The sequence below is a fragment of the Aegilops tauschii genome, chromosome 2, assembly GCF_002575655.3.
Source record: "Aegilops tauschii subsp. strangulata cultivar AL8/78 chromosome 2, Aet v6.0, whole genome shotgun sequence".
In the NCBI taxonomy this organism is placed as follows: Eukaryota; Viridiplantae; Streptophyta; class Magnoliopsida; order Poales; family Poaceae; genus Aegilops; species Aegilops tauschii.
The window spans coordinates 514,456,692-514,468,904 of NC_053036.3; the positions used below are offsets into that span (position 1 = coordinate 514,456,692).

The following is a 12,213-nucleotide window of genomic DNA, read 5'->3' on the forward strand; positions in this document are numbered from 1 at the left end:
AACAAGACAAGCAACTAAAATCATAAAAGAGTCCAACATCTTGGTTCAAGCAACTAAGACAAGCAGCAAATATGATTCTAACACAACATACTAGAGTTAACATAGTGGTTCACAGCAACAACAATGTGGTTCACAACAACACCATAGTGGTTCACAACAACTTAAAGCAACAACATAGTGGTTCACAACAACTACACATCCATAGTACATAACTTAGTTCACAACAACACCATACTTCACAAAAGGTCAGCAAAGCAAGCATTCTTCTTCTTCATGTTGATCTGGATCTTGCGCTTGCTCTTCCTCTACATCTTCATTCTGACAAGATGTCCAGGATCCCCTTCAATTTCTGCTTGTTCTTCTCCTCTGACTTCAACAGTTCAGCAATCTGAATCTTTAGCTGATCCCTCCTTGCTGTGAGCTTGTCATGCCCCTTCTTGAGATCACCCATGTGAAGGAGCAGCTGGGTGTTCTCCTGGGTGAGCTTTTCCTCAGATTTTTTGAGTTCATCAACCTGGAATTGCAGGTTCCTGGTGGATGTACTAAGCACTTCCTTCTCTTTTAGATGATTGAACTTTAGGTTCCTGATGCAAGTGCCTTGAAATTGTGTGAGGTTCATCAGTACTTTATACTTCTCCTGCAGCTTGAAGATCTCTGCATCTTTCTTCCCCATCTCTGTCTTCATGTCAGATACAACTGAATCAGAAACATGCACATTCTGCATCTTAGCCTGCAAATAGCTGAAATCTACCATCCTATCCTCTTGAGCATTGAACAGTTGGTGCACATCTTCAACCAATTTTTCATAGTTGGCCTCTAGATTATTTTTTTCTTCAGTCAAATGGTGAATAGTGAGTGAACTCTCCAGGCTATCCTTCCTCCTATCACTCTTGCTGTCATGATACATTTCCCATAGCTTCAACAAGGCATTCTGCAATGTAAGAGGCCACTCTAGGTCAACCCAGAGAACAATACCATAGTTTTCATCTTCCTGCAATATAAACAACCATAGCATGTGCAAAATCAATCTCGTAGGCAAATTATTTAAGCAATAAACTTTGAGCAACTGGCTTTAAACAATGAATTTTGAGCATCTTTAAACAATGTAGGACCCTAAATGACTAGCCACTGAATTAAAAAAAATGAACTTTAAGCATCTTTGAGAAACAACTTTAATAATATAGCCAACTAAAGAATGAACCTCTGACACTAAACACTAACTGGATTTTGAGCTTCTGACATTGAATCTCTCTGACCTTAAACAATCAAATAATTTGCAAAGTGAGTACTCTTGTGAGCTAAACAATGATTATCTGCACTACAAACTAAGCTGTTGACCAATTATAAAATTACTGGCCAAATTAAATATACATGGCAAGCATCAACACATTTTCTAATCCACTGATTAGCATCAGTAGTACTAAATGGCTACAAAATGACCATCACAGCTATGGTACAAGAGTACTCATTAAACAATTTGCATCAGCACATGGCTAGATTAAAGAACATGAATTCTATGCACTGGACTGGACAATTCTATGCACATGGCTAGATTAAACAATACAATTAACACATAGTTTGGACAGAATCTTACACTCTTAGGACAGACTAAGAACCTCATGCCCGTGTTAAATGCTTCGAATGCTACACGCCTCTCAGCCACCACACCATGCTGATGGCAAAGAACTTTGGGTGCTGTCTCAATGCCACTGTAGTCTTGGTCTTCAATGTTAGCAGGGATCTACAGGACCAAAAGGAAAATAAAATCCCCAAATCAAATCAAATCCCCCCAAATCAGATAACCCAACCCTAACCCTAGCTCTACAACTCACCCAGTAATGCATGGCTTCGTCGTCAGAGAGGTTCATGTATTGCACGCTTGAGTCCTGGCTGCTCTCGTCCTCCATGGTGCGACGGCGAGCCGGTTGAGGTGGCGGCGGCGAATCGAAGAGAGGAGGGAGAGCGGAGTGAGAGTGAGGTCGAGCGAGAGTGAGGCGAGTCCGACCCACGACCGAGCCGACCGAGCCCATGTAACCGACCGCACCGGCCTCGTCCTAGTCAGCGCACCGGGCACGCGCCGATTGGCCACCGTGTAACCTGATAGGTGGGCCCGGTCTATCAGATACATGGTCAATACTCACTTATATGGCTGTCAGTCCATTTTGTAACAGTTAGGCCCTGAGTTGGTACTGAACTGCGACATGCACGAGTAGTGGTACTGATTCGTGAGTAGGTGCGCAAGTGTGGTACCAACGTGCAATTAACTCGCAAAAAAGTTAAAGTGTGTTGTCTGTTAAAAATCATACTATCATTCCTGCAGTTCCATATAGCCCATAATAGCGCACATATTCCAATCCGAATATGAGCCGCAGTAATCTGTTCAACCCCAGCTAACCACGTCCCAAACAAAGACGCAATATCTACTGGAGGATTAATATTAAAAGCTATATGAATCGTTCTCCAAACTCCAAAGTAACTTGGCAAGTGGGCATTCAAGAAATAAATGTTGTATTGTTTCATCATGATCACAAAAATAACACCGCGAACTGCCTACCCATCGCCTCTTAATTAAGTTGTCCTTTGTGAGTATCACTTGCTTGTGGACAAACCACATGAAGATTTTAATACGCAAAGGAATCTTAACCTTCGAAATGTGCAGCGACCTTGAGAGGGGGCCTGAATTAATCAGATCCATATAGAAAGATTTCACCGTAAAACATCCCATTCTTAGTTAACTTCCATTGTGTTGAATCCGGCTGGTCAGAGAGTTGAACTTCTATCAATCTCCGAACCAAGTGCATCCAGGCGGTCCATCTCTCACCAACTGACACACGTCTGAACTGGATATTCAAGGGAATAGTTTGAAGGATGGTGCCTACGTAATCCTCCTTACGTTGCACAATATTATAAAGGATAGGATATTGGACGGCCAGGGGCGTCTCTCCTAACCACGTATCCTCCCAAAATCTTGTTGACATCCCATTGCCAACCAAGAATTGGACCCTACGAAAGAACATGTCCTTCGTTCGCATAAGTCCCTTCTAGAACGACGAGTCAGTCGGTCTCATGGTAACCTGGGCTAGTGTTTTCGAATGCAAATACTTATTGCGCAGAATTTGAGACCACATGCCCCCCGGTTCTGTCTCTAATCTGTATAACCATTTGCTCATAAGACATTTATTCTTAATTTCTAAGTTCTCAATACCGAGACCCCCTTGGTCTTTAGGTCGGCAAAGGATATCCCATTCCGCGAGACGGTATTTCCTCTTGGCCTCACCAGACTGCCAAAAGAAATGAGATCTAAAGAAATCAAGTCGCTTTTGGGCCCCTTTCGGAATTTCGAAGAACGAAAGTAGAAACATCGGCATACTAGTCAGTACTGAGTTAATCAGAACTAGCCGACCTCCATATGACATAAGCTTGCCCTTCCAGGAGCTAAGTTTTTTTTTCAATTCGTTCTTCAATACATTTCCATTCTTTATTGGATAGTTTACGGTGATGGATCGGTAGACCCAAGTAACTGAATGGTAAAGCACCTAATTCACATCCGAACAATTGTCTGTTAGTGTGTTCCTCGTCTTTGGCCTTCCCAAAACAGAACACCTCGCTCTTATGAAAATTAATTTTTAAGCCAGACAATTGTTCAAAGAGACACAAGATAAGTTTCATATTACGTGCCTTAGCCATGTCATGTTCTATGAATAAAATAGTGTCATCAGCATACTGTAGAATGGATACCCCTCCATCGACTAGATGAGGAACTAGACCCTCTACATGGCCATGCTGCTTGGCCCTGCCAATAATGACGGCCATCATATCTGCCACAATATTGAACAGAAGAGGTGACATGGAGTCCCCTTGTCGCAACCCCTTATGTGTCTGGAAATAGTGACCGATGTCATTGTTCACCTTGATTCCAACACTACCTTTCTGGACTTGGGTGTCCACTTGGTGCCTCCAGGTTTCACTAAAACCCTTCATGCGCATTGCCTGCTGAAGAAAAGGCCACTTTACTTTATCATAAGCCTTCTCAAAGTCCACTTTGAAAATAACCCCATCCAGTTTCTTCGAGTGGATCTCATGAAGCGTTTTATGTAGAACGACCACCCCTTCCAGTATGTGCCGTCCCGGCATAAACGTTGTCTGGCTTGGTTGGATCACTGAATGAACAATTTGTGTCAATCTATTGGTTCCAACCTTTGTGAAAATTTTGAAACTCACATTCAGCAGACAAATGGGCCGGAATTGTTCGATCCGAACAGCCTCATCTTTCTTAGGTAACAGAGTTATCGTATCAAAGTTAAGATGAAATAACTCCAAATGGCCATCGAAAAAATCGTGAAACATAGGCATAAGATCATCTTTAATAATATGCCAACATTTCTTATAGAATTCAGCTGGAAACCCATCTAGTCCCGGTGCTTTATTCGGCTTCATTTGGGATATTGCCTGGTGAACTTCTTCATTCGGCTTCATTTCTTATAGAATTCAGCTGGACTCCTTCCCGCACCTCACCCCCAGCTCATCCGGTGTAGCCGGGGTGGGAAGAACGCCATAGACCTCCTGTCCAGGCGCCCCTCCCAAGGAAATCAGGTCGGGCGCAGGTAGTCGGGTGCTATGGGTCTCCTGCCCACGCCCCCCTCCCCCGCTCGCGGCCAACCCGGCAGTGTCGACCTGACCACCGGGTGTGGAATCAATCATGTCTGGGTTGCAGTCAACGTGTCGCTTGAGTGCCGTCATCGCCTCGCAGTCCAGACTCACCACCGGTCGCAACTCAAGTTCCATCGGGTCGTCTGCCTCGACTCTGGTGCTCCATAACCGACTAGGAGCCGACCTCGGTCCAAACGAACCAAAGCGAAGCGTGTTCATCAGAGTTGTGGACGGGGGCGCCTCTTTGGCAGAGCTGTCTGCCTTATCTGGTTGCGCAGTAGGCCCCTTGTCCGACTCCTGTGGTGAATCATCGGATCCCTTATCCTGATTCCCGGGCGCGCCGCCCCCCTCAGTCGTGTCCATATCCTGAGTCTCCTCCCCATCCTGGGAAATCGGAGTATCCTCGATCTCAAGCTCTAAAACATAAGTGACTCCAGCATGTGTCCATCTAACCACATCTGGTATGAACTCAACACTCACAACACTGACCAGCAACCTCGCAGCCCCTTGTGCACGAGTGAAAGGCATGTCAACCTTTTCTGTCTTACCAATCATAGCGCCCAAGCTCCAAGCAATCAGAAAGTGCTTAATCAGTTTTGGTGGTGCACCAAATAACCGTACCCACACCTTCTCCAAAGGTGTACCCTCTGGTTCCTCCTGCTTCCACTCATCAAAAGCAATAATAATGTTGGTGCTTGGGACTCTACACAAACCCCACTTGAGAAAATGCATTTGATCCTCTTTAGTGGGAAAATCCACCTTATAAGCCTGTCCCTCTAACTGTTCCAAATGCCACTGACAATTACCTGGCACCAGGTCACGCAGTTGTCTCGCGATCTGAGCCTCAGTCAACTGTCCATTAGTAACCCGGACTACTGCTGGGAAGGAACTCTCAACCATCTGCGGTAGAGGGTCCACCTCCGGTGTCTCAAAGAACATCAACTCCTTGCAACAGACACCAAATATGTTAATGCCAGGTTTAGGACCGGATAGGAGTGGGCAATCACCGGTCACATGCTGAGATCGGAAGCAATAGTCACAAAGCTCATTAGTACACTCTGCCACAAAGTGACCGGGTTCACCACATCTATAGCAAGGCAACTTTTTTTTCTTAATTGCCCACTTCAAGAGTTTTTCTCCCTCCGCTTTCTTCGGCCCTTTGTCAGACGTGCCATCCCTAGGTTTAGCAGCTCTAGAAGCCGCCGGAACTGTCACTGCTGCTAGAGCCCTAACCGCGTCAACCGCAGCCGCGGGCAACGTGGATGAGTCTCCCACCACATCTGCTGAGTGCTCGAGCTCCTCCCCCGAGGCCATGTCCGCAACAGGCGGTGGTGGCTGTGGAAGACGTCGAGGTGGAGGTGGGCGTCTCCCTCTCACACCACGTCGATATCCACCCCGGAAGCGATCACTGCGTCCGGTGACGCCTTCAACAAAATTACCGGGCGGACCTTGAAAATGTCCTGGACCATCACTGTTGTACCAGTTATATCCACGGCCGCCACCGGACGAAGATCCACGGTGCAACCCCTCACCATATGCATCATATCTATCGTCTCCCCACTGCCCGTAACGGTTGTAATTCTGCCCATCTCTACTGTATCCACCACGCCCCTGCGCACCACAACCCCTTCCTAGGGCCGGCGCCTTGGCTGCCGGTGGCTGCGGCTGTTCCTCCGGCTGGCGCGCGATTTGACCGATCAGCATGTGCCATCGCCTGAGAGCTGGAGGCATCGGCCACCGAAACCTGCCGCGCGGTGGACTGGACACCCCGGCCGGCCCCGGCTCTAGGCTGTAGCCCCGCAGCCATCGGCCCTTGAGGAGGCAGGCCGCCGCGTCCGGCGCCGCCTACCGCACCAGCAGACGGGGCGCCACGGCCGGCACCACCGGCGCCAACAGCCGGCAGAACGGCCGGTAGAGTTGACGTCCCTTGAAGAAAAGCGTACTGCTACATATTCTGATTGCCAACTATATATGGCCACGATGAACTGGGTACGTGGAAGCTAACTCGTAAAGCAAAGCCTAATGTAGAAAGATGCGGTGCTTTGCGTCGCTAGCCAGCGTTCCATTCTTTTAAAGAAGGGGAAGAGATGCAATGCATGCCCGCATATGGGTTAGTTCAAACAGTGTCGACCCTGCTGAGAGCAAATCCCACGAACCCTCGATCGGGAGCTACCAAAGCCACAAGCTGCGCCTCGTAATGCTGAGCCAAATACTACGTGCATCGTCGATTCCCATGTTACATGCGATGCACCTCGTTATCGCGAACACGCTGCGTGCACTGCACTGTACCGAGTAGAGCCAGCCAGCTGACTCTTGCACGCCCAGCCCAGGCTGCATAAATTAAACCGCTTGCTACCCAATTGTCAAAAGTAGAACAAAAAATCCTATACGAACAGGATAAGAAGTTCCCAGCTCATGCATGCATGCATGCACGCCTGTTCTAGACGATCCCCGGTGCAAAGCACTCGAGTATTAGCTAGCCTAGTAGGTGAGCTAAACCAAGAGAGAAGAATAGTACTCCTAATATAAGACATTTCGGGTACGGCTACACGTCAGTCGACTGGTTTTTCAATTTGGGTCAATCAACCGTTCTAGACCATTGGATGTGTTAAATTGTGATTCAAATTCTACCGTATTGGACTAGACGTAGTACATACGGTGTGGGTTTGCGTTGGTACCGACGCGTATGAGTACAACTCGATTACTTGTCCTCCAAGGACTCTCATGTATTGCCCTCATATATACCACATGTAGTCGCACCTCAGACGGCCTGTCGTCTCGTGCTTGTAATACTCCTCCTCATAGTAATTGCGCCCTCGTGTGTTCGTGGTTTTCTCCCGCAAGGGTTTCCATGTTAAATCCCTGTGTCTCTCGTGTCTCGTTTATTTGTCGTTATTATCTAACAGGATGAAGATCGTATGACGCTTGGACCTTCTTCTTCCTCACCTCTCTTCTTTTCAGACCGTCCAACATGCCGCCGCCCACGGCCGGCTGCACTCCCACGACCGCCTCATCGCCCCCACCGCTGGTCTAGCCAGCAGCGGCGGCCATCCCTCTAGACCCGCCCGCGTTTGGGTTTTTTCTCCGGCGAAGTGCACCACCGCCCCCCACCACCGCCACCCTAAATCGTAAGATAGATAATGGGCTAGCCTGCCGGCGAGCCCCTTCCCTCTCCTTCCTTCCCTCCGGCGAACTCTCAAAAATCGACTGAGCCCAATTCAAAAATCAGTCGACTGTCATTTAGCTAAACTGAGACATTTTAGCGATCTAAAGGGAGTACTGTTTTGGGAGTTAACAGATTCCGTGAAATAGTCTAATCGAATATGTAACAACACATGAAATAATTTGATCGGTCCCGCTCATCAACACGTGGCACTTTAGTCTTGCTGTTGCATGGCCTGATGATGAGTGTGCATGCCGACAAACTATCGAATGCCGCCAAGGTCTGGAGTCCTGGACATTACATATAGTATGATCACCCCAGCGTGCGTCCGTGCAGTTTCTTTCCTTGCCCAACAATTTGTCGGTGTGAGTGTGGAAGTCAACTCCAGACCATTCTCTCCCCAGGGAAAGCGATCGAGCAGTACATCAGCTACATGCTTGGGCTGCACATAAGAAATCATACAAGGCCACAGCGCGAAGCTACTTGGCACCCGGCGTGGGCTTAAACAAACAGAACATACCCAACAGTGCATTGCATGGCATGGGCGCCTAACCAACCGCGCACGGCCAGCAATGTGACAAAAATACAGGGAGGGAAATTGATCGACCTAATGGACGGAAGGCACATGCATGGGCGCCTACGCTCTGCATAAAGTCAGTGATCGATATATCACCGGGAAGGTCCTCGTTCTAGTATGTTGTGCGTGTATTGTATACACAGCCTTGTCGTTTTGCTGTATAAAAATTGTGGGCATACCGGGTACGTGGTGGGAAGTACGTGCTCGACAGCTGACGAGCACATGCGTGCAGTGAGTTCATCGTTTCAATCTGCAGCCCTTCAAGCATGCATGCAAGCGCGCGGCGCGGTGCATGGCGGTGGTCTGGGCCGGCACCAATTTATTTAAGACACGAAGGCGGCTTTGCCAGCCGCGAGGTGTATGCTGTTTTCGATGGTACGGTGTCAGAGTCGCCAGCATCGCATGTAGACGCGCCTGACCGGCCCTCCATGCTTCTACTAGGAATTAAGTTTGGTTCCTGCAGGCTCCAGCTGGGCTGAGTGATACAGTGCAACATCAAACGAGGTACGTGTATGTGAATGCATTCACTGGTGGTGGTTTGAGTTGGTCAGGTGGCAGATGAATCGGGCGCGTGCACTGTCACCTTGCAAGTTCAGTAGAGTGTCCATGTCCATGTCGATGCAGTTGGCGCATAGCCCCGTGAAAGGAAGGAAGGAGAGGACTTCGTGGCTGGTAGGCTTCCATGAAATGGTAACGGAAGACGATCCCGATTGGGAAACGTAAAAGGGCAGTTCTTTTGATGGCTTCTACTTAGGTTTCCACCTGAATGAAAGACTGTAACTGAATGTTATGCTTTTTTTTCTTCTTCTAGGATGTAACAACGGGATGTTGCAAGCAATGGAGAACGCAGAGTTAAGTAAAGGAAGAGGAAGCCAAAGACGACGCCCCAGCAGTTGGATTGCACTGGACTCAGCATTTTACTCCTGTTTTCCCTTCTTTGTAGTTGTAGAAAACTCCGATCTGGTTTTACCATCTAAATATTGATGGAAAAACTTTTGGACTATTACCCACCATTTCAAAGATAAGCTAAAGCACTAGCTAATTTTTTTATTCTTCCAATATACTGGTTTGTATTAGCAGTCGGGACACGTAAGAATGAGCCAACACAATTGTCTTCGAGCGGGCAATACAGTGAGCACCGTGCCAAAGAACATCACCCGGCCCATATCGTGTACCAATCCATCGTGGTCACATATGTAGAAATTGTAGTATAGCTGAATATTTGTGTTGTTGTGTTCTTGTATTGATCTGTTTCATGATTAAAGATGAATAGATAAGTTTACCCGCAAAAGAAGGTATATATATGAGTACAATGAGTATGGGGTAGCCTTGGAGTTCAAGGCAAGTCGTAGTATGTTAGAGCTATTCTATTTGTACCTCCTTTTCTCTGTCTTAGACACAATTGTTAGAGAGAAAAAAAATGGAGAGTCGGCCTGTCGATCGGTCGAGGCCATGCACATGCACCCATCCAAGACCAACCCCAGATGGAGCTTTCGCTGGTTTGGGTCCCCTGTCCTTGATCCGGTAGGAAACAAACTGCCGCCAAGGCTCGCCAACAGTATAAACACTGTGCATAACAAGATTGCCCATGCTGTACGTACGTATCTCCTCATTAATTCTTGTGTGGGAGAAGGAGTACTTTGTACGTAATCTATACGTACGTACTAGCTAACAGTGGATCGAGCACAAACTTGGTATGAATGTAAGCTTCTATACTTGTTACTATCTGCCTATCAGTCTACGTTATGATCATCGCACACGATATGCCTGCGCTGCTTCCTTGCAATGCTGCTGCTCAAAATATGTTAGAATTGCACCGTTAAAGCATCCAACATCAACTTGCTAGCCTCCGTTCGTACCTATCTGCTGGACTAGATCGGTGCCGCGTGCATGCGGGAGAGGCGACAAATGCAACCAAAGGGACAAGACACCGCACCGCACGCGGGCACCGAGGGAGACGTGAACTATCAGCACCGATCTGCCATAACGCCATTGCATGCGCGCGTACGCAGACGAACAATCCGTCTACCTGCGTACGCCGATCGGCGCGTCTCGATCTATTCTGTTCATCACATCGATGTCAATCATCGATTCATCATTGCAGGGCGAGCCCGCGCGTCCTTATCGATCGCCCTGCAGCGGTGCCGCGCTTCGCCTTGCTTGTTCATATCCGGGCTACCAAAGCTAGCTAATTAAGCGTAGTAGTAAGCATCCAACAATGTGGAATACTCTTGCAGCGTCAGCTAGAGCCTCCTCCTGCGTGTGGGCGCAACGCTGGCTGAGCATTATTTGTCTTGGCTACACGGTTGTTGAATGCTACGTCGCTGGCGACACATGTATCCATCTTGCTCGCCCGGCCGCTCAGTAGCTTGTGAGATCACGATTTGCTGTTGCCTCTGGAGGTATACACTACTCCTGTGTGTGGTGTTTTTTGCTCTTGCATGTAAAGCTTACAAGGATATTCAACCCTCTGCCCGGTGCTCCTCTACTGGTTTATATGGAGTCCGTTAGGAGAGGTGCCATGACGGGCCGGTATTAATGATGGAAGTAAAGGCCCATGAGCGACCGACTGTTTCCTAGCCATAACTATTAAAACAACCACAATTAACAAGATATACCACAATTGGGTAACGACTGTTAAAGTGTATAATTTAAATGTATGTACGGTACATGTATAAACCGTACATATATTGAGTAGATAAGGTCGGCGTTGCGTTTGTAATCCGGTTGTTAGGTTTGTTGCAGATGATCTCGTATCTCTTGTATAGATCATTACTTGGAGATCAATCTAGCAACTACCTGACAACTAACCCTGTAATCTCTATGCCTATATAAACACGCAGCGCGTCCCTGCTAAGGCATATGCTTCACACTATTTTACATGGTATCAGAGCTACGACGTCTTGAGTTCAAGACCCTGCCGACGCAGTATTAAATAAAACGTGCGGCCTACAGAGATCCCACGTCTAAGGACTACAATAGCCTTGACGTGAGGGGCAGTGTTGAAATATAGTGCCCGCCTCCCTCCATCAGTTCGGACTTTTGGATGAATTGGCTGGAGCATGAATTCAATATGGTATCAGAGCCATTCTCCTCTAGCACATCCTCTCTGCGCCGCCATGGCTTCCTCGAGCACCGCTGCCGCCGCCGAATCCGTCCTCATCCCCATAGCCGAAAAACTCCATCGCTCCAACTTCAATGTCTGGCGTGCGCAAGCCCTAGCCACCATTCGCGGCGCCCAACTAGTTTCCTACCTCGATCTAGAGAGGGAGATCCCGGCGCCCAAGCTTGTTGATAAGGACGGCAAGCCTACTGACGTGCCCAACCTGGCCTATGAGATCGACAGGGCATGAGATTCTCAGGTTCTAAGTTTTTTGTTGAATTCCATCTCACCCCCTGTGATGGTTCAGATTGCAAACTGCACCACGGCGTCAGCAGCATGGACCGCAATCACAGAGATATTCATCTCCCAGACGCAGGCGGCCATCGTCAACACGAGGATCACCCTCTCCACCACCAAGAAGGGGACTTCCACCATCGCCGAGTACCTTGGCCGCATGAAGGCCCTTGGTGATGAGATGGCTGCCATCGGCAAGCCGCTCCCCGACGACGGCATGGTGTCGTACATCCTCGCCGGGCTCGACTTCGACTACATGTCCTTCGTCTCCTCCGTCTGCGCCAGGACCGTCCCCATCAAGCCCAACGAGGTCTACTCCCAACTGATCAGCTTCGAGAGTCGCCTCGCCATGTTCAAGGGAAACTCATCATCATCCCACTCCTCCGCCAACGCCGCTGATACGTCTCCAACGTATATATAATTTAT

General features: G+C 48.2%; 1 protein-coding gene across 1 annotated transcript; it reads right to left on the reverse strand.

The window, feature by feature from the left end:
- Positions 1–313: 313 nt before the first annotated feature.
- LOC109760652 (uncharacterized) lies at positions 314–1,907 on the reverse strand. Its single transcript, XM_020319459.3, has 3 exons — positions 1,833–1,907; positions 1,595–1,741; positions 314–991 (listed from the first exon to the last, which is right to left on the reverse strand). The coding sequence occupies exons 1-3, from the start codon at positions 1,905–1,907 to the stop codon at positions 314–316; spliced, it is 900 nt and encodes a 299-aa protein (XP_020175048.3).
- Between the last annotated feature and the right edge of the window lie 10,306 nt (positions 1,908–12,213).

What these genes read in the sequence shown, in the direction of transcription:
- LOC109760652 (XM_020319459.3), bottom strand. Translation starts at nt 1,907, where the DNA reads ATGGAGGACGAGAGCAGCCAGGACTCAAGCGTGCAATACATGAACCTC. An exon ending in ACGAAGCCATGCATTACTGG is followed by an intron (nt 1,742 to 1,832) that starts GTGAGTTGTAGA and finishes TTGGTCCTGTAG; the next exon opens with ATCCCTGCTAACATTGAAGA. An exon ending in TCTTAGTCTGTCCTAAGAGT is followed by an intron (nt 992 to 1,594) that starts GTAAGATTCTGT and finishes TTTATATTGCAG; the next exon opens with GAAGATGAAAACTATGGTAT.